Source organism: Aricia agestis, chromosome 1 (genome assembly GCF_905147365.1).
Source record: "Aricia agestis chromosome 1, ilAriAges1.1, whole genome shotgun sequence".
NCBI lineage: Eukaryota > Metazoa > Arthropoda > Insecta > Lepidoptera > Lycaenidae > Aricia > Aricia agestis.
Window position 1 is genome coordinate 23,650,728 of NC_056406.1, and position 23,770 is coordinate 23,674,497.

Genomic DNA, 23,770 nt, shown 5'->3' on the forward strand with positions numbered 1-23,770 from the left:
AATTCTCTACAACTAAATAACATGTTTTATTCAAACAAGAACCTGTTTTATATAATTTAATGAGAATATAATAAACTTTTTGCACTTTACTGACTCGCCCAGATAATCTGCAGAATACCTTTTTAATCTGCAGTCTAACTGGTTTACGCACATTAACGGTAACGTACATACTATATTGTATAGTCTATACACTACTATATCAGCTATAATCAACCTCCTGCCCACCGAGACTTTATCGTAATCGCAAAATCGTAGTGAAATTCCCTGAACACTTTTCCATTTTAAATCGCAAATTTTGAAGGACCTAATTTTAATGCCAAAAAAATTTAAGACCAAAACGTATTTGTGGCCCGTATTACTTACTTACTACTCTAACCTTTATTATATGGGCCGTATTTTTATTAAGGTAGAGTACTACCGTGTACCACTGGTCTATAATAGTACTCTCATTTTTTCAAGCAAAGGAAAATATATGACTTGCAGCTTTTGAAACTTTCCCGGAAAAAACCGCTTTCCAATCATACTATTGGAACTTAAATATAGACAATAAGGTAAAATAAACGCCAAGTACATAACATGAGGTCTTATATTAAATCATACAAGGTATTTATCACATAACAGTCCCTGACAGCTGGCACTAAGTTTGTCGTTTTAGTGTTTCCATCCACCTAGCCCCAGGCCGCTTAGGCCGAGCGACTCCAGGCCGAGGCCGCCCAAGCCGAGTCCGTTTAGGTTACCTAGGCCGAGGCCTAGGCCGCCCAAACCCTGGCCTAATCCACCCAATCCGTGGCCTAATCCGCCCAGGCCGATGAGATTGCTGGAGTAGGAGACCGGGGCTACGTTAAGGTAGGAGATGGGTTTGCTGACGATGGGCTGGAGCCGCAGCGTGGGGGGGTGCTGGGCGGCGCCGATGCGTTTGACGACGGCGTTGAAGCCGGAGACGGCGTCGGCGGTGTAGTCCACGACCCTGATGGTGCCGTCGGGCTCCGCCAGCGAGTACTGGCCCTTCACCACGTCGCCGTTGCGCACCTCGGACTGCGCCTTGTTGTCACCTGTGCTGGGGTCGTTGACCGCGTAGTTAAAGCCGTAGTTGGGGATGGACTGGAAACAAAGTTACGTGGTTAGCAAAGGCGCTTCCTCCTGTCTGACCCTAGAGTCCCTTACGGCCCCACTCAGAGCCATTTAATGATGATTAAACTTCAATTAAATGGATGTAAAAGATAATCTATAGTGTAGGTACTACATAATGTAGGTATGACAATATACGAGTAGTATGTTAAATTCTTCATATTAATAATACAGTAATGTAACAATTATTCGTCTCTGACTGCTGCACTCAGAAAGTTGAAACGAATATAATTTGCTTAATTAACTGTACTAATTACCTGAATTTGACATAACATAAGCCCCGTACATTATCAGCTGTCAAACTCTTCATTAAATTGAAGTTTAATCATCTTAATTCATAATTCATAATTCTTTATTCACAAGAATGCAGTACAAAGATAGTATTAAGTCATAACAAAAGATTCTGTACATTCTACCATAACAATGGTGTGTGAATTTAAATACATGCATTTAAAAAGAAAATAGAAAATACGTTTATTTGTGTTGCTATTAAGTTCATATACAATGTCAATTTAATGTCAAATATAATAAAAGAGATGTCACAATAATTAATAAATTACACAATTTCATTTATACACATAAATCATAAATTAATAATAATAATAATTAGTCCAATCAATCCTATAAATTTTTGTGCGCAAAATATTCATTCATATTATAAAAACATTTTTCTATTAGCCATAATGTCAAATTTCTTTTAAATACTTTGAAAGGCAAGTTCTTAAATTCGTCTGGTTCTGGTTCTTAAATTCATCATTAAATGGGTGTGACCGCTAGAGCTTAAGGGTCAATTCAGACCGCAACGCGACGCGTAGATGCATTTCTAAATTAGTATGGATTTGACAGATTCGCAAGACGTCTCACGCTGACGATATCTGTCAAATCCATACAAATTTAGGTCGCGTCGCGTCGCGCCTCGCCTCGTCACGTTGCGGTCTGAATTGACCCTTAGGCTGCGTTTCCACTAAAGCGGAGCGGAGCTTAGCGGTGCCCGAATTGACCAATCGTGCTATTCCAGCGGAATGACAGCGGAGATTTCGAGCATGGTGATTGGTCAATTCGGCACCGCTAAGCTCCGCTCCGCTGCGCGTCAGTGGAAACGCAGCGTTAAAACATAGCAACGGATTTTGCTGTAATATGTGATTATAGAATAGATGGCGGGAAAAGATATAGGTAGGTAAGTACTTACGTTATTAGGTATTTTGTGTCGCTTAATGTACAGTCATCCCTTTTTTCTTAGATTGATTTGAAAGGGATGACACTACGATGTTGCCACTTTTTAATTTCTTCATTTTTTTGACAGACTATAAACGAAGACACGGGGAAGTGCGGGGAACATCTACTACTTTTAAATACAGAGTCAAATTGATGGTAGTTATATATTTTATATTATCTTTTAATATTATGTATTTAAAAATAATTACATATAAGCTTGACTTTATCAATTTTTGTACGCTTTTCAACAACTTATTGAGTATACTCACAATGCTATCAATAGCGGAGAGTCCCCACCCTCCTGAAGGAGCAGCACTCGCTACTCCGAGGAGGCACGTGATCTGAAAATGTGTTTAGTCAAATTACTAGTCAGCCCTAATAATTTCTTAAGACTTTACAGAAGAAATCCAGTAATTGGAATCAAAGCATTTTAAAATTTGATGGAAGTAAAAAAGAGAAGGCCAAAATTAAATAACTATCAAGTGACTAGTACCTTAGATACTATAGCAGTTATTAAAACATTTTTTATTTACCTACATGAAAATTAGAGAAAGAACTATTAGGTAATCTAAAAAATACCTCAATTTAAACACAATACAAACTAATAAGATCGACAACAATACTTACTGCGATAAAAGTGAACATGGTTGTTACTGAATCCTGTTAGTCACTCCAGTGGTGGTGTGCGCGAGCGCAGGCGCTATATATACAGCGCAGTTGGTTAATCCCACAATATCCTGCCTGTTTCACGCTTATTGACTATTCGTATATCGCCACTAGCGCGGTTTTCGTAAATTCTCAACATTATTTGTAATTGCCTTACTTTAATTGACTTAATTGAACGATGCTCATTGCTCACATTGTACAATCGTTTTTCGTCGGAACTACCACGTGTGAGTAGTAATTAGGAAGGTGTACTTATTTTGTTTGGTGTTAGTTTGCTAAATTGCCAACAAGTAGAGCAGAGCAAGTTTTACCCTAGAGGGAAATTCGTTTTTTTTCAGAGCGTCAATTCTGCTAGGGACCTGCATAATTCTAATAAATAGTTACTGTCTTTTATAAATATATTATTATATTGTGAAAGTTTCTGAAAAAGGATAGCTGATATAGAATATAGATAAGTATTTAGATACGGATGCTCATGCTGGTTTAAAAATTACAGAATGGATTTTCGTGGGTATGGTATTTTTTCGGCGGTAATTAATCCTGAAATGTGTTCCTTATATCATCGTAAAAGACAGAAGCAGAATTCTATGGCAGAGTGCATATCTATTAAATTGCGCTGTTGAACAAAAACTTAGTTGAAGTTAAATTTAATTTTTTAATTGCTGTAGTTTTTATACACTAAGAATAGGTAGGTATAGTCATAAAGTTAATGAGTAAAATAACTAATAGACAGTAACTAGCAAGGTACTTGCAATTACCCTAGTATTGCGGTTTATGTAGAAACATATAACTAGTATCAATATTCAGCATAGTAATGTATGACACACCTAAACCTATACAATATTAATTTGCCTGAAAACGATCACGCGATATGAATCAGACTTTTCTTTTCAGGGTTCCGTATGTTAATTATATTTATTAGATGCTGATTAAAATCGTTTTTCCTAGAAATTTAAAATGTCCTTATCCGAGACTTCTTCATCTCCGTATAAATTTTATAAAAATAGGTTCAGCGACCTTACCTAACTGACTGACAGTCAGAAAGACACTCGTTCGCCTTATAATAAACTAGATTGCGCCAAATTAGTTTATCACGTGGAAACCGTACATTTTTTCGGGATAAAAAGTACCCTATGTCTTTTCCCGTGAATCAAAGTATCTCTATACCAAATTTCAGCCCAATCGGTTCAACCGTTTAGGCGTGAAGTGGTTACAGACAGACAGACAGACACACTTTCGCATTTATATTAGTATGTATACTGTATATATATGTATATGTTGGATGGTTAAGGATGTATGGATAATATTAGTATATTTTTGTTATTGATTGATGATTGTTGATTATATTGTAAATAATTGGCAATAAATCTGATATGCACGAAGCATATAATATTTATGTACGTAGCTACTTAAAAATATTGGGCAAGAAATCAGACGACTTCAATAAAAATACTTACAGCATAGGTGCCGACGCGTCGCGTCCTTCATATTATTAAGTTAATTAATGAATAACCGATATGTTAGTGCTAGAGCAAAGTTTAACCAGGCAAAATGCAAATTCTGTCGAATAACGACTGAAGAATTTGATTATTACGATTTGCGGAACCCTAGTTTGCGCATGATTAACTCGCACTTGACCGATTTTCTTTACAACTTGTTTTCAATGTCATGTATTTCACACTTAGACCGTACTAGTAGCCTAGTAAACGAATGATTCTGCTTGGAAAATTTCTGCTTTCGACTTTTCTAAGGCCCAAACAGACCCCCATTTTGGGCATTCGTTTACTAGGCTATAGAGGTTTCATGATTTTTGAAACTATTCAATATGCAGGTAAGTAGGTACTTATGAACGGACAGTCTGTATAATAATGTTAAATGTAACAAGATCAAAATTAAATATTATGAGTAGGTATTCTGTATCTAGTCATAATAATATTAATGTATTTTTTATTGTAATAATAGAGTTAAAATAAGTCTGAAAAGAAAAAAATCAGACATTTTTTTTAGGCTGCATTAAGGTCAGTCGGTAATTTGAGCAGCGCATTTTTAAGTCAGCGATCCAAAATCTCTAGCAATGAAACGTACCTATCTTCTTAAAAGCATAATTAATAATTATTATTATAATATTATTTTCTCGTTATGACTTATATGAGGATATTAAGGGTGGGTTGCACCAACTTACTTTAACTATAACTTTTAAACTACAATGCAAAATGTCAAATCTTTGGTTAAAGTTAAAAATGGACGCAATCAAGACGCCATATTTAACCATAACCATAGAGCTCGACAAGGCTTTAAATGCACGTGGCGAAAAAAGGAACTAACGCTGTCATCGTACAAAAACGCCATTTTTGACAGTTCTCCTTTACCAGCAGCGCCCCCGCCCTCATTCTTATAAAGCCTTGTCGGACCAGCAACGTCTTCTGTCAAATTCTGTGGTCAAAGTTAAGGGGGCGACTAACCCTAAAGTGTCGATTTTATAATTCATTTTTATATTTGAAAATAAGCCCCGAATTGTTTCATTTTCTAAAATTAGATACTACATTATATTTACGAGAATTCGATCTAAGCAAAAACATGATATCTTAAAATTTTCTCGATAGAAAAAAATCACAAAGATGCATCTAATTTTCACGAATTTTTCATTTATTGCCATAACCGTGCATTGAAATAAGTTAATATTTTAACACATTGTATAAAATTCTATCATTAAGAGATCGACCTAGCGGATTTTTAAAATGATGTATATTTATCGAGTTATTGAGAAAAAACTAATTTAGCGATGAATCCGCATCGTCCTTTTTCACCTGGCATATGAAAGACGGGCGTGAGTGTGAAGAGAGAAGGACGATGTTTGATTTTTTTGGGTTAGTCACCCTCTTAAGGTTAATGTTAAATTAGCCTTAACTATAACCATGACTTTAACCGTAACTTTAACTTTAACCACGCCTCTGGTGCAACTCAACCTTAGTAATATAGCATTGGAGCTTATTTTTAAAATTTGGAAGTAATAAGTACTTATTTATAATTTTATGGCCTTTGTAGCAGACAGTTCTTTAAAGCTGTGCAGAGAAGAATGATTGCTACGATATTTTGCTAACGACTAAGAATAGTTCTCTCAACAGTATTGTGATAACTGATAACTAGGTATTTACTGTGAATTGTGATCGTCTCATCAAACAGTAGACAACCCTAATTACATAATATCAAGTTGGTCTAATTATTATGATAGCTATAGTAGGGTCGCGGGCGGGCGCGGGCTGCAATCGCAACTAATTCGGCTCTCGACCGCTTCATTACCCCTTTTCACTGAAACACTCTTTCCACTCAGACTTACACAAATTCACATTTGCAATCAGAGCCCGGAGAAAAGTTCCGACCGCCCCCCCTCCCGCCGCCTCGCCCCCCCTACCCCACCCTCGCCGCCTTTAATTAACAGAAAGTGGTTCATTAGAGCTTATTCATTAAAGCAAGGAGTAATTAGCGAACTCTAATGAATGCTGTAATAATGTAAGAGCGGCGGCGGACTGCGGACTTCTAGATTAATCTAGAAGCTCGGCATAATTTAGTAATGGCGTTAATTTATTACCGACTTGATTGCGGGATAAACGATCTATTAAAACTTTGACCGTCAAGACGTATTCGTGTTTGTGGACGGCGCTGGACGGCATCTATCGCTAGAGCAAATAGTTCGGAATTTAATTGCGTTTATTAAACAAGTAAACGATACTTTTGTTTGCTCTATTGCTGGGTGAATAAAGTAGGCGCTACATACTTACTTTTACTATATTCTTTAAACAGTTTGTTACTTTTAATATGTTATACCTACTTACGATTCTTTGTGAGTTTCCACGTACTAACACTAGTAGAATCTAGACAGGTAATTTTTTTATTTTGTTTCCCGAACTGTTGATTGGTCTTAAACATGAAAAGCGAGCGAATAACGTTATTATTTATTAGTTATTTTACAAAAACAATAACTTATACAGATCTTATCATAACTACATGCAGTAGGAACTGTTGTTACTTGCTTTAACAATGTACCTATAATGTTAGAAATAATTAATTAAAACAGAGGAAATTAATTAAAAAGTTTTCATATAAAACGCTCGTACGAAACAATAGAAGACACCTTTTATAATTAAAATGCGTTAATTAAGTTATGACGAACACGAGTGGCCGATAACGCGTGACGCGTATTCGTCTTCATTAGCGGTTCTCAGATTGTTATCTCGTTACCTGGGGAATGTTTGTGTTACGTTACCCGACGTTGGGTACGGTACCCAACGTTACCCGGCGTACCCGGCCGTGTTCCAGACGGCGGCCACGCATAATGATGTGTGCTTACATTATTAAATTGTATCCCAATAAGCGGTACGAAAGAAAACACCGTACACCGCACCTACAAGGTTTCGTTTGCATATTATTACTTTCATTAGCTGGGTATTTTGACGTGATTAAAAAGGCCTTAACTTTTTCCTTATTGAAGTTGTTTTAAAATCAAATTGAATGGTTACAAAATTGAAGAATATTGTATTATTTGTAGCTTTAAATTATAGTTCTATCTTTATCTATTCAAAATCGGACTTAAGATAGGATATATCAGTTTGGTGTCATAAACTCTATCTCTATCCAAAAATTTTATAAATAGCTCTGTGTGCTGTAACTCTACGTTTATTAAAAGTCGGAAAATATTGACCTACCTTGGCCTTGCTCTATCACCATTAAAAGGCAATGGATATTGCAGTTTGAAAATTAGCGGCGGACTGCGAACTTCTAGCTATTTCTAATTACAGTAAAAATCTAAGAATGTTACATTTTGGTGTTTTAGCTCTACCACGATTCAAAATCTCAGCTATTTACACCAAGCTGCAACAGCAGCTTAGAGTAAATAGCTCTATCTCTAATCTCTATTCAATATCGGAGCATGTTGCAGCTACTCATAGCAGCTCTACCTGCATTACAGCGGTTACCGTACTCTATTTTCATGCAAAACTCAACAATTTCAGCTTCCAATGACCAAATAACATAAATAAATATTATGACGGTCAAAACTTGTGAGCCCGACCGTACGAGCTCTGTCCAGCGGCCGCTGCCCTCCATCGCTACATTATTACCGTACCCTTAGACAATGCTTCGGGCGGGAAAATTGCCGACAGATAAAAAATACGTACCTACCCCTAATACGATGTTCATGAAGATTTACATACGGTCAAAACATTTAATTAAACTTACAAATATGTTTTGCGTAGTCGTTACATGTTACATCCTATCCTATCATATTATTTCAATATACCTAATAGCAGATACATGGGTTCTTGTTAAAATGAAAAGGCTAGTTCTATTAATAAAACCTTTAAATATGTTAAGGTTTTACGGCGCCATTTGCAAGCTTTTATCAGTAAAAATTTGATTTTGGGATTTGTCCAATATTTTAATTGCATTTATTTTCATGTAGGCTAATGTTTAAAGGCCGGCAATGCACCTGCAGCTCTTCTGATGTTGCGAGTGTCCATGGGCGACGGAAGTTGCTTTCCATCAGGTGACCCGTATGCTCGTTTGCCCCCTTATTTCATAAAAAAAGGCTTACAGTTATCAGAATTCAGCCACTTACTACTTATAAGGATGTATGCGAAAATTCACACTGTATAATATTATGATTATGATTATTACTAGTTCTTCTCTGTCAAGCCCATTTCCTTACGTATTTAACAAAGACAAAAACATACCTTTATTTACATAATGTGGATAGATGTGATGGGCAGTATTTTTTTGTCTGAACTTCTACATTTTATGTAACAAAACTTAGTGGTAAAACTTTAGGGTGTGTATTTGTTCCTTATATAGAGTTCACTGTGAGAGGACATGGAGAGCTGGATCAGCCGCGCTTTTATTATAAAAATCGCAAAAACTTTTTTTGCGATTTTTATAATATAGGCAAGCGCCCCAGAGTCATGAGTTTGTCCATAATATAAAAGATAAAAAATTGCTCTTTAGTCTTTAAGCGCTGCTACTTTCACAGTGACCTCTATATATGGGGACTCATAGTTCATACACACCCTAAAGTATTATTACTTTGTTTTGTTATGGCCTGTTACCTGTATAATAAAGCAATGATCATTATATAATAATTAATATAAAACGAGTACTTAGTTGAAATTGTCCCATCTTATGTGTGCAGTTTGCACAATATATTCAGGGTCCAAAATATACTATTATTATCTTTTATTTAATAGCTGAAATCTTTTGTGAAGTGTTGTTTATTTCAGTTCCGTTACAGTTTAGCGGGCCGAATGGTGCCGAATGGTGCCGAATGGTGCCGAATGGTGGACAATGAGATAAGCCGATTACTGGTGTTCACAGCTCGTGTCCACACTCCATATGTACAAACTCCCATTAATATCATATATTTTGGTAACTTTTATTTAAGCTTCACAACTGGTCGCTGTTAAGAATTTATGTATAAACTAAACCCACATTTTTTTTGTTGAGTTATATTATGTATGCAGTCTTGTTCTAAATCTATCTAACGATCCAAAGAACATGACTGCATTCATAACTCAATACGTATTTTTTGTGGGATGATGCACAAATGCTTAACAGCGTCCAACTAGACTACCGATTTACTCGTTCAATCTCTGTGCCGTTACAAATTTTTGCAAGAATGCACGGATACGAAAACATTCACGCAGGTAGATAGTAAAAAGATTCTGGTCTCAGACATTTTTTTTCTGTGGAGACTGGATGATACCATAATAACATCCTAAGAAGGATTTGAGGCAATTCCACAGCTACAACAACGCTAGATCATATTCTACTTGGCTGAACAAAAACTGATTAGTGATTAGTAGTTAGCACTGGAAGTATTCAGTTTATTTTCAACCAAGTTGTAGGAGTACTTAACATACATCTTTTGATTAGTCATAACTTCATAAGACATAATACCATCGTGTAATTTATGTATAAAACTTCAAAACTAATAGAACAGAACTACATCAATAATTTTTCTATTTCAAAAACTTTTGCAGGTTAGGAACGTAGTCAAACTGACTGATTAGTGACTAACTGACAAGGTTTTGCTTTTGCATTAGAAATAAACCGTCTACACTATTTCTTATCTCTCCAACTACACCATGTGGTCTACAGACTACAGGGTTCCTCGTAACTTTTACGCAGACAAAAAACTACCAAGTAGGTAATGTAATGGCCCACCACAGGTCATCAAAGTTAACTCGATTCTGATTTACAGCCCGCCTATTGTATGCCACAGGCGTTGTAAATTATATTCAGTACCACTCATGTGCTACATTGTAACTGAAAGGTTCTTCGTTCAAAAATTAATTAGCTGGAGGAAAAGGGAGGTATCTTTTGCCAGGTTTCTTTCTTGATTCATTGAGTAAGGTACAAAATAGTCTATGATGATATGATGGAAACGCGTTTGCAGTTTGAAAACGGCGAAGTATCATCAGTAATCTTGAATTTTGGACTGATTATCAGCCCTTTAAAAATCAAAGTTATACAGGCTGCAATTAAGGCTTCCGGCCAAATTTTGATAAATTGATCCTTGATAAAAATAAAAACACAAGTATTTTTTCTTTCATAATCACTCAGTACTAAAATGTTGATAAGTAGCTTCCGAAAGTTTTCTTAAACACACCAAAATTATAGACACTACGCGCCATGCGCCGCCATCCTGCTTAGGGTTGATTCAGACCGCAACGCGACGCGTAGATGCATTTCTAAATTTGTACGGATTTGACAGATTTCAATTGCGTCAGACGTCTTGCGAATCTGTCAAATCCATACTAATTTAGAAATGCATCTACGCGTCGCGTTGCGGTCTGAATCAACCCTTAGGCATTCATTGATAACAGTGCCTCCCTGGCGCTACCCTCCTCGTCACCCCGGCTCTTCCCCTACGTGCGTGCATCGGCAAGAGATCGGCCGGCGACGTATCGACTATCGTAATTTGTACAAAGTGACCATTAAGCAATTTTGATTGGGATAAAATATGTTATTGTAAAAAAATTAACACCCTATTTTTTTGGTAAATGGACTCTCCTAATAGCTATGTCCACACTGTGCACTTTCATCTTCAATTTTTGTCATCAAATTTCATATTGGCGCATTCAATAATTGAATGCGTCAAAATTGTCAGTTTTGAAGTTTTGGATACGGTCAGAGGGCATGTCTCACGTTCGCTGTTGACTGCGCTATAACGCATGCCCTTGATGAACAGAAAAAGGCACAGTGTGGACAAAGCTAATGATACCTTAATTTGGCCGGTAGGTTTAATTGCACCCTGTATAGTTAGGTTTAATGTTTGTTTGAGAAGTATGACAGTCAAATACTGCTGAAAAGCATGAACCCTTTACTGCCGCGGCCGCACATATGCGTCTATCGTACGAAGCTTCGTGCTATGAGATGAGACGTATCGTCTACTCGCAGATCGTCCAATGGTATCGTTTTAAGCACGAAGCACTACGCAGGTGCGGCGCGAGCATAAGAAATATTACGATGTCGGCCAACGTCAAACACCATCTCTGACAAAATTTTAATTTTTGAGAGTCAGCTACCGTCAAAAGCATGAATTTTCAAAGCACGAATCCTAATACGTGTACCTCCGTGTACCGCCAAACATATTATAAAAGTTCCTACGAAGTAGTACATAGGTACCGTTTAATAACTAGCGGTATCATGTTTATAGCCTGCATGGGCCTTATCTCTTTCCGGGCTGCTGCCTACCAATTACCTACTATTTAAATTTGTATAAGGCGTTACATTAGAATGATGGTAGTTACTGTCAGCGTGAAAAGTGTGTGAACTATTATACTAAAGGTGCTCCCTCACCACGAGCATTCACGTGTAAATTGTAATGTAACATTATAAATTCGTTTTTGAGCATTGTAATGGGTCAGGTCAGGGAGGTAGTATTGTAATGTAATTTACATTACAATACTACTCGTACCTCCCTGACGACGAGCATTCACGTGTAATGTAACATTAAAGATTCGACTTTGAGCATTACATTATGTAATGCTCAAAAACGAATCTATAATATCAAGATATTACACACTGTGCGCATTTTTTTAAATTAATTTATTTATAGCAGGCTACATAGGCCCATACAATATATACCTTAATGACTAACATACATATAAATTATATACACTTAATAACTACACTTTATCACGAGTTATCGGTGACGTGACGCGCGCTTCATTCCGGAGTCTTCCCCGGAACCTTCGGTAGACCACATCAGTCGGCCAGAATTCCTCCGCTTCAAACGTCGACAGAAGATGCGTCGGTACTCTCACCACAAAGGAACTGAAGTTGACCTTGTGGCGAGACTGCAGACGTTCGACCCTCAAGTGGAAGGATGTTTTCTTACTGATATAGTTGACGACGTCCTCGACCTCCATGGACCAGTGCAGGCGAGATATGTACAGGGGCGTCGCGGGGACCTCGCTCCGCAGACGCAGCTCAGGTACATAGGGCGCGGTGCCGCGATGGTTGCGGGCGGCGGGCTTCTTCTTCCTCCTCTCCACCAGTATGAAGCCCTCCTCATCGCACCCCCTGCTCTCGTCCTTGCCAGGTCGAGAAGACTTGTAACGACTCTGTAACGTTACATTACAAGCGAATGCTCCCGGTGAGGGAGCACTTTAATATGCTGCTTATCTATTTCACCTTTTGTTTAATTTTACAGGTTTGTCAGATACGTCTATTAGGATAGTTATTTAATTTCCTTTTGATAAGTACTTTCTTTGCTCTACTATTATACATTTTCAAAACACAATTTACACCGATATTATCAGAAGCCCAATAACTAGGGGTTTATGTTGTTGATTGCAGATTTATGGCATAATTTATAATAATAAACTGCAAAATGCGTATATGGCGTAGGGTTCCTATCATACTAATCTTTACTATCGGCTGCTCTATTACTTGCTATAAGCTCTCGTTTCCTCTTGCATCTTGAATACCGTCATCCAAATCCGTACCGTACGGAGTAAGGTTAAGAAAGTCAGCCTTTGCCAGCAACAGGCTGTGTAGCTGCTTACTTTTGCTAAAAACATTAACATGTCTCTTAAGGACGCTAATTGCTATCACATTTTTTCACAAATATCAGTGACTAGCTGTTGCCCGCGACTTCGTCCGCGTGGACTTCAGTTTATAGCGCGCGATGTCAACAAAATTGGTGTCAAAAGCTTTTATAAAAAAACCCTGGTACCCCTTAAATCAATACAGCTGTGCAGTGTGCACACAATAAGTATTTCATTTTTTTATATTAAACTTTATATTTTATGCCAAATTTTAAAGCTTATTTAGCCCTCCAATTACACAACTTTACCCATAAACTATTTATCATTGATAGATTTAAGGTTACGTCACTGCACAGATAAAGTACTGAGTTATTTAATACCGTAGAATAGATATAACAATCGAAAAAAATCGAAACTTTAAATGTAAGATGATACCACGTCTTATAGAAAGACTTTTGAGCAAGCGTCAGCGCGATGTAGAAGACGCACGGCGCCATCTATTATGAATTGTTGGAACTAACTTAATTTGAACAAATTTACGCATTTTCACCCCCTTACAACCCTTTTTTCCAGTAAAAAAGTAGCCTATGTCCTTTCTCAGGCTTTAGACTATCTGTATACAAAATTTCATTACAATCGGTTCGGAAGTTTTGGCGTTTGGCGTGAAAGCGAGACTGACAGACAGACAGACAGACAGACAGACAGAGATACTTTTGGCGTTTGGCGTGAAAGCGAGACTGACAGACAGACAGACAGACAGAGATACTTTCGCATTTATAATATTAGTATAGATTATGTGCACACTGCATAGCTGTTTTTGGGTATTTTGATTAATTAAGGGCCGCGCTACACCGGAAGCACTTACCAGGGTTTTAAAAAGTTTTTAAATTTGACACAAATTTTGTTGACACCGCGCGCTATAAACTAAAGTCCACGCGGACGAAGTCGCGGGCAACAGCTAGTATTATACATAAAATATGTTTAAGAATTTTGAAATTTTATTTTAATACACATCCAAGACCCAGGAACATTGAAAACTTTTTGTTCCGCCTGCGGGACTCGAACCCAGGACCCCCGGGATGAGCGCTGGCCACGGGCAATGCGAATTCATTTTCATCGAAATTTTCATGGAAATAAGATATTTTCCCACATCAAAATGTAGCCTATGTCCTTTCTCAGACTCTAGAATAACTGTATACAAAATTTCATTGCAATCGGTTCAGTAGTTTTGGCGTGAAAGCAAGACAGACAGACAGACAGACAGACAGACAGAGATACTTTCGCATTTATAATATTAGTATGGATAGTATGGATTAGAAATGCAGTAGGAGTTCTACATAAGATAAGATAGATTGATTATTATTATACCAAGTGATAATATTATTAAACATAATATTCTAACGTATTAAAAACTATAAACAAAAACATACTAACTAATAAGTATGATTAGTTCTATGTTACAATAAAGTAAAAAATAAAACGCCATCTGTTGAATCGTATTAGAACTAAAATGTTCATTCCATCGATATATTTCTGGATTTTTTATAATATTATACATAAAATATGTTTAAGATTTTTGAAATATTATTTTAATACACATCCAAGACCCAGGAACATTGAAAACTTTTTGTTCCGCCTGCGGGACTCGAACCCAGGACCCCCGGGATGAGCGCTGGCCACGCGCAATGCGAATTCATTTTCATCGATATTTTCATGGAAATAAGATATTTTCCCACATCAAAATGTAGCCTATGTCCTTTCTCAGACTCTAGAATAACTGTATACAAAATTTCATTGCAATCGGTTCAGTAGTTTTGGCGTGAAAGCAAGACAGACAGACAGACAGACAGACAGACAGACAGACAGAGATACTTTCGCATTTATAATATTATATTAGTATGGATTTTCAGGTACCATTTTAAAGAATTAGGAGTCACACTGCGAGGATGTTTTGGTTTCAAATGAAAGATAATAAAATTTTTTAGCCGCATACAAAATTTTCACATAAATAGTTTTAACCATCACAATAATCGGAAAAGATAAAAAATGGGGTTTGATTAGGTACCATTATAAATAGCTAAATACACTGAACTAAGGAAAATAAATATACAAAAAAAATTGTGTTTAATTAGTCCCCTGTACGAATAGCTAAATATTTTATATAAAAATAAATAACATTTCCATTTATAAGAAAAATAAGAAACGCTCTCAAATTTCTTCATACATTTTTGCCCTATCAAGAAAGCGGCGAGCGTCGTAACCGCCACTGTACAAGGCGCGCTGATATTGAATGTTATTTTAATGTCCTTAACGTCGATATTCGTATTGACCTGCTAATTTTTGTAATAATTTTTGTGATAGCGTCCTTAAGCCATGAAACAAAAATATATTAGTGTTACTTACGTTATCTAACAATTTACTTATGTGTTTTTAGGGTTCCGTACCTCAAAAGGAAAAAACGGAACCCTTATAGGATCACTTTGTTGTCCGTCTGTCCGTCCGTCCGTCTGTCAAGACCCTTTTTCTCAGGAACGCGTGGAGGTATGAAGCTGAAATTTATATCAATTACTCAGGTCTACTGTCCCTTGAAGCTGTGAAAAAATCAAACTTCTAAGCCAACGCAATCAAAAGATACAGCCGTTCATGCCGCAAATTTTCGACACTTGCAAGGGAATCAAAACCTACAGGGTGCTTCCCGTGAACTCAGAATCTTGAAATTTGGTACGAAGCAACGTCTTATAGCATAGATAAAGGAAAAATTACGAAAACCATAAATTTTTAGTTACATCACATAATATATTTTTTTTTAATAATTTTAAACTTACTACCCATTTCCTCATAAACGCGTAGAGGTATTAAATTGAAATTCATACCAAATACTCAGGTCTATAATACCTTTAAGCTGTAACAAAATCAAACTTCTATGTAAACGCAATCAAAAGAAACAGCAATTTAAGCTGCATATTTTGAAACTCGCAAGTACTCGCAAGGGAATCAAAACCTAAAGGGTACTTCCAGTCGACCTAGAATCTTGAAATTTGGCATGAAGCAACGTTTTATAGCACACATAAAGGAAAAATTCCGAAAACCTTAAATTTTTAGTTACATTACAAAATATATATTTTTTAATAAATATAAACTTATTACTTTTTTCCTCATGAACGCGTAGAGCTATCAAGTTGAAATTCATATCAAATACTTAGATCTAATTGCCTTTAACCCGTGAAAAAAAAAATTCTAAGTCAACGCAAAAACGCAAAACGCAAAAGTACAACCATTGATACCGCATATTTTGAAACTCGCAACTACACGCAAGGGAATTAAAACCTAAAGACCACTTCCCGTTGACATAGAATCTCGAAATTTGGTAAGAAGCAATAGCTTACAGCACAGGTAACAGAAAAATTCCGAAAAGCTTAAAATTTTAAGTAGTTATACCACCAAAAAAATTGTGATTGTAAACATAATTGTAGTTACAGCAATGACCGCGAGTTATTATACTATGTATGGGGAGGGCAACAAACGGCAAAGACGACCTCACTCATCGTCATTCAATCCCGATGTTTTGGTGAATGTAGCTGTATAATCTAAATGCGTCCTAACTGCTTAAAGTGTTATACTTATAATTAAATTCAATGACATATGTGTTAATATAAAATAAAGGATTACTTAAACGATAAAGAGATCTTTGTCTTAAATTTATGCTCCTCCATCTTTCCCCATTGTAATGTTATGAATTTCATTTTGCAATAAAAATACCATAGTTATGACTCGATTGTCGTAATAAACGAACTTTGTAAACCTTGCAGGTTTGTACGGAACCCTCGGTGCGCGAGTCCGACTCGCACTTGGCCGGTTTTTGTATGTATGCAGGGCCGGTTTTAGCACTACCAGCAACATTTCTTCGGCGCCCAGGGTGCTGATAGTACTGAAAAAATTTGGCGCCCCTTTTGTTTACCTTTAACGCTGCTACTGTATGTATGTATGTCCTAGATTTTTTAAGAGGTTCGATTGTTGTGAAAACACCGGAAGCAGCAGGTGCTTGATGTCTCATTATACAGTCAATTGTTGTGTCTAAAACATCAAAATGTTTTTTCTTGATTTTAAACATTCAAATATTTTTGAATACTAATTATTTCATTCGGCTATTCCGCCCCAACAAAAACTCCAAAAGGCTTGTGAATTAATTTGCGATGTTAAATTATGCGGCCATCTGTTTCTTAATTCGATACTACAATAAATTAGGTTTTTCCAAATGGCCATAACAATATTTCAGCTTCGTCGTAATCAAATTCATTTCTCCCTCCAACATTTTTAATTAAACAAAAAATTTGGAGTCCGTAGCCGTGGAAGGTTATTTTAAATTAATTCTCTGTCCCACGGAATAATAACTTTTAATTTAAAATTAGCCAGCGTCGTAAAATGTTATTGAAAATAGACAAAAAGGTTTGAGGGCCTGACCTAATCTGTAGAGTTACAATTAAATTCGTATTAGATTCATCGTTTAAAATTCATTCGTTTAAAATTTAAATGTAAGTAGGTATGTACCATAATATTATGCTACGTGCTATGTATAATGTAACAGTATTCAGTAAAATTGGTAAAAGTTAAATAATTATATTATTTCTTTACAATACTTTATCAATTGAATGTTCTCTGCTGTTGCGATTAAATGAAGGTATTAAGTATACTATACAACTTTGTGCATTTGCAGATTAACCCAGCGTACCACTTTTATAGTCCCTTATATTTACAAGTACTTAGACAAAATAGGTACGTAAGTCCCCCATCTGCCTAGGAATCAAATTCTCTGATAGTAAAATAGAAATATAATAGGTGCGTGTAGAAAGTTGTATTAAAACGACGAAATTATTTTACAAAAATTTAATTTCTCCCCCTTTTGCCATATCTCTTAGGCTATAAGTTGCAATTTCTTTGTGAACGCAATGGTAACACCATAACAGTGGTTTGCTAATAAATTGCCAGACCCAGGTTTCTCCCGGAATGCAGGGAGTTTTGCCACCTTTTTCTGACGTTTTAATTTTTTTCGCAACAATGTATGGCAACACAACCAATTCCACTCACGTGCAATATTCGTCCAAGTCTGTGCAATTTTATAGACGGCAAGACTTAAACGCTAACATTTTAATGTACTGATATGCCAAATGTCACTATACAAAATTTATGTACCAGAGGTAAATCCTTAACTTTATATGGGAATGTTAGCGTTTAACAATCTACAGACATGAGTTCTATTGAAAACGGTTTAGTTTTACATACATAGTTTTTAAATCAGACAAAAAAAGTAAAGATGACTACATGCACAAAAATTGTACACACAGTGACAGTTCGCCTAGCAAAGTAAGCTGTTAGGCGTAGTTTCGTTACATGTGTGTGTGCCTCAGTCTATTTTAAAATTAATCCTTTTTTGGGCATAAATCGTTTTCAATATAATACTTGTCTATGTACAATAGATGTAAATAGCAACACGTAAAAGGAACAATGAGCTCCAAACGCATCAGATGTTGGCATCAACATTATTGCTAAGAAGTTTGCGCCTAAGTTTTAGGTACAAGATGTGTCTACTTACGGCTAATTATGACCTAGTATTTACAATTGAATGAATAATATAAATGGACTTATTGAAATTTAAGTAACAGATCGACTATAAACGAAATAACGAATTTATTCGAGATTATTTACAACGTGGCAAATCACAGAAATGCGAGAAAATGCTTTAAGAGCATTTCACATTACGCGATGCGATATCGCTTATAGCGCACGATTACGTCGGAGGCACGCTCCCATGTCGTCGGATTAAAGCACCGTATGTTATGGACAGCTTCCTCTCACGTTATCGTGGACGATAATCGCACTGCATGATGTAAAGAGCCCTTTACTCACTTACGTTATACATTCAGGCAAGAATGCGGTATAGCATAATACATTTTAATACTTCGTAGTGTAAAAATATTTTAAATGGTAGTAGGTTGTGATTTGCTTCCACTACTCTAGAATATCATAGTAAATTCATTCGTATCGATGGAAGTAAACATTTAATTATGATGTTGAAAATAAATAAACAATACTCACATAAGTATTGATGAAATGAGGGCAAAAACTACAAGCATTTGCCCTCACTTCTTTTAGGGCCATTACCATACCAACCATATTAAATATTAATTTGGTTACGATCAATATAGTTTTAAGTTTGAACAGATTTTTATCAATTACAAATCTTCAATTTACAATGAGAAATGGCCCCGTGATAACTAGAAACGTTTGTGGATGAGAGACAATTAATACGAGTCAAGTACGCACAATAGCAATGTTATACTTATATACAAACGGTTTACGCTAAGATATGCCTTTTCGTTTAAAATTTAGTTATCACTTCCTTAAATAAAACAACGTAGGTACAATGTGTTTCACACATCCATTCCGAACGATCCTTAAGTACGACAGTAATTAAGAATTTACACAGCGAGTAAGTTTTACATAAATTGCCATTTTCACAACCAAAATTAAATATTTAGAGGCAGCATTCGTCGTCGTCTGCGATCGTCGACCTTCCGGTGCCGCGATAGAGTCTATACTGGCGTACACGAGGCGAAACTACCGAATAACTTAATGAAGGCATCGTGAATTATTACCGACTACTTTCGTTGAGCCAAAGTCGATAGTAATTAAACGTCTGCGAACGGTCCCACTGTCTGAGCACTCGCGCACTTCACTCCGACTCCTCGTCGCTGGAGGGCGGGGGCTTCAGGGAGGTGGACAGGTCCAGCGCCGGCACGCTCGCTGGCAGGCTGGCTGCCAGGTTCCCCGACGCGCCGGCTGCCAGGTTCCCCGACGTGGTTGCCAGGTTGGCTGGCGTGGTTGCCAGGTTAGCAGGCAGGGCCGCCAGGTCGACCGGCAGCGCGGTGGGGTCCGGTCTCGGCGGGCGGTAGAACTGGGCGCGCGGCGGGTCGGGCAGCGTGAAGGGCGGCATCCAGCACGGCTCCGGTTTCACCCCCCCGACCGCTCCGGACCCCCCGGCCCCCCCGGCGTTCAGGTACGAACACGACATCATCTGGAAAAAACAAAAATGGGACGTTAATCCACAGGTAAATGAAAAGCTACTGAGTAGTTAGTCGGGACTCGGGTATCGTCTTTTGAGCCTTAGCACTTAAATATTGTAATTTGAGTTTATAGAACATTAATATAATATGTTGTTTCAAATGCTCTACATCTCTATGTAATCGCAGCGATTTCCTAAAACTATTCATATTTTTGATTTAAAAAGTTAAGTCCTAAACAATGCCAGCATGTAGACAAAGTCGCAGCAGGAGCATAAGCAAAATCGTACCGGTTCATTACATAACCACTCACAATATCAATTCCGTAGAGTTTTATTTATAAAATTTCCAAAGCCATTTCGTACATCAACGGGAAATGTTTTATGTATATTAGCGTTATCTTAGGGAGAGCATATTGGAGTGGGACAGGCTTACATAAATAATAAAATATGTGTATTACGAAATGAGAGGCCTAAAGAATTCGCGAGTGGCGCCGGTCCTCTAATCACGCTAATGGCGATGCGCATTGCCCCGCCGCGCGTCGCCGAGCGCCGCCGTGCGCTGCCGTGCGCCCCGCGCCGTTCCCCGGCTTCCATGGTAGTGTATAGAAAGTAGAGCATCAATACGTTTACCAGTTGATCGCCTCCGTACAAAACTATCTAGTTTCATTCAATGATAGATTTTTTAAATTGATTGATGAATATTTATCTTTAGTTGCAGTCGCTTAATTAATAAAACTGTTAAGTAATTATTTAGCGTCAACTGCTGTTAATTGCGAAAGACGTCGTTGGGCGAATACTCGTAATCTCACGCGAGATTAAAATATTAATGCTTCGCACGCTCCCGTTTCCGATACATATTTTAGGTTTAAAGTTTAAAATAGCGCTATCGGGCGGTGATATATCATACGTCGCGCATTTTTCACGCGGCGCCTTCGAAATTGATGACGCCACGTGGTCAGCGCGTGATCACACGTCACGCGAAAACCTCCCGGAATTTCCCCGGGCGGGGAACGAGAATTGATAAGCGCCGTAATAACGGCTCCATAGTTAATGCTGCGAACAAAGGTTCCACACAATTGGCAGTAGTTCGCGGAAACAGCCGCACGCCGCCGAGTGTTCTAACAATGATATTGTAACTTTAATATTTATTGCGCCCGATGAACTCCGGTGCAGCGCCCGCCTCCGCCTGCGGGGAGGGGGGGGGGGGATATTAAAAAAGCCCCGGCACACAATGTGCAGATTGAGTTAGCGCCGCGGCATAATTAAACTCTTTACGGGACCGTCGAGGCGTTCGGAGGACCTAAACTGTCCTCAGAGCCCCGGGCGTCGGTCGCACGAGTTAGCCACCCCGCCCGCCTCCGCCTCCCGGAGGTCTAGTAGCGATTAAAATATAATTAGGCGGCGATTGTTTCGCCATCGAGCCAGGTGGCGTACTCAATTAAATGGTCGTGTACGTTTCCAATTACGAGCGTGCGGTGCTAATAACGATTCGCAGTCGATACGTCGTAGTAATTATGATCGGTAAGACACCGCGATAAATCACGATCGCGAGGTGTGCGGGGGGTATAGGGGGGAGGGAAGGGGGGGGGGGGGCGACGTAATGGATTCAAACGGGCCGCAGTAATTGCGGAGCTAATTATTGTCGGCCGGGCCCCGATTTATCACTGTCGGATTATGAATTAGGTACGGCGGTAATGAAACATGCATAATATTTGTGGAGGCCCCGCGGCGCTGCGACCGAACAATTAGGTTCCGAACTAGCACCGATTCCATTGAAACTTCACATGGTGCTACTGTCGATGTGATGGAAATCACGAGTTTCGCAACACTGCCAATTACGTTGTAAACTGAACTTCTCAAATTCTCAAAGACGGACGGACGTCTTCACAGAACTGACTTAAATATTTTTCTACAAATATTGTAAAATCTCAAAATAATAGTATGATTATTATTTTAAGATACATAACACCTACTTTTCTGCCAGGAACGCTGAACGGTGTTTGAGTGTCTCTATCCTTAAGGCCATCCCCTGATCAAACGAACTTGATGATTGATCATACATTTGCCGCATTGCCGAGATCGCACCAAAATCCTATTTTTTTAATTATCTTAGCTGAAAATTTATTTAAAAAATGCTAACGGCAAATAATATGCAGTTAATGAAATTGTCGATCTATTGGCGTGTGTTTCAAATAAATACTAGGGAGATACTGAATGTATGCTTGAATTTAAATAAATTGGTATTACTTTGGAAGCTGATATCATGAGTATAATAAACAAAAATAGGAAATTAATAACGGAGAAAGGAATGTTCATATGCTTCAGCATGATTATTACTGTATTTTATTATAATTTTGTAGCTTTTAAATTATGAGTTAATAATAATCTAAAAACAGTAAATTTCGGCATCTAGGAAGAGGAGCGCCGTAATCCTTCAATCGTGGATTCTTAGAAATCTATTGTTATTCTAATGTGTCTCGCTCACAGGTGAGCTTATGGGGCTTGATGGGTTATATACATTAGTATTTCTGGTGTCGCCTTCATTTTCCTGTAGCGACATAAATATATTTTGGCTAAAACATAAATTAATCTAATACCAATCACAGTAAATACTTTAATATCGCTTCAGCTATTTCGAGGGTAGAGTTGTAAAGGTCCGTACACACTACACGTGCAACCAATATTAAAGTCGGGCCAAACTTCGCAAATTGCACCTTTAACGTACTAATGAAGCTGGCCTTTACACCCAACTTACACAGTTGATACTGTTTGCGTGCTCAAATTAATTTAAATTTAATTAAACTTACACTCGAATAAGGACGCGAGATGTTTAGATTAGGTCGAGGGAGTTCGTTCTTCAACTATTCATTTTATAGTTTGGATTTATCAATCTAATATGAAATAGTAAGAAATGATATAATTTTGTTTTTACCCGAAAGCAGTTTTTTCGAGTGAATTGATATTCAGGGTGTAACAAAACTGAGTGATAATACCTTAGGGTGTGTATGAGTCCCCTATAGAGGTTGCACTGACAGTAGCAGCACTGAAAGAGTAACTTTTTTTCAACTTTGTATGGAAAAATTCATGACGCGCAGGCGCTTGCCATACAAATCACAAAAAAATTTGCTCTTTCAGCGCTACAACTTTCACAGTGAACTCTGTATCAAGGACACATACACATTACACACCCTAAAGTATAATATCTTCCACTTAGTTTTGCTAAACCTTGTATTGTACTATCAGAGAAGTTGATTCCTATGCAAATCGGGGACCTAAGTAGTTTGGTCGCGTTACGACCCAGCTGACAGATCACAATTAACATTGAATTGACATATTCGACCAAATAACGTTGGTCTGTCAATTGCATAGGAATCAACTTCCTCGATGGTACATTGTATGTTTATTTCTTTGTTAATTTGTCGACTCCTTCATTTTGTCTTATTGTTTCATCTGATCGTTAGAGGTATCATTAGATTAAGACGTGGGAGAGCCATGCTTCGGCACGAATGGGCCGGCTCGACCGGAGAAAGACCACGTTCTCACAGATAACCGGCGTGAAACAGCGCTTGCGCTGTGTTTCGCCGAGTGAGTGAGTTTACCGGAGGCTCAATCCCCAACCCTATTCCTTTCCCTACCCTCCGCTATTCCTTTCCCTTCC

At 37.7% G+C, this 23,770-nt stretch overlaps 2 protein-coding genes across 2 annotated transcripts in view; both read right to left on the reverse strand.

Moving 5' to 3' along the window:
• Positions 1-630: 630 nt before the first annotated feature.
• Positions 631-3,000, reverse strand: LOC121725525 (adult-specific cuticular protein ACP-20-like). Its single transcript, XM_042112534.1, has 3 exons — positions 2,971-3,000; positions 2,613-2,684; positions 631-1,101 (listed from the first exon to the last, which is right to left on the reverse strand). Exons 1-3 carry the CDS (start codon positions 2,986-2,988, stop codon positions 652-654), a joined length of 540 nt encoding a protein of 179 aa, XP_041968468.1. The 5' UTR covers positions 2,989-3,000; the 3' UTR covers positions 631-651.
• A 14,921-nt stretch (positions 3,001-17,921) lies between these two features.
• LOC121725626 overlaps positions 17,922-23,770 on the reverse strand; it is a 34,006-nt gene continuing 28,157 nt past the window's right edge. Inside the window, exon 2 of the mRNA XM_042112646.1 lies at positions 17,922-20,124. Coding sequence (XP_041968580.1) covers positions 19,783-20,124 — 342 coding nt within the window. The 3' untranslated portion in view covers positions 17,922-19,782. The remainder of the gene's footprint in view (positions 20,125-23,770) is intronic.

Excerpts from the sequence above, each read along its gene's own strand:
- LOC121725525 (XM_042112534.1), bottom strand. Across the intron at positions 1,102-2,612 it reads TCTCCGCTATTGATAGCATT|TCCATCCCCAACTACGGCTT; the intron begins GTGAGTATACTC and ends CTTTGTTTCCAG.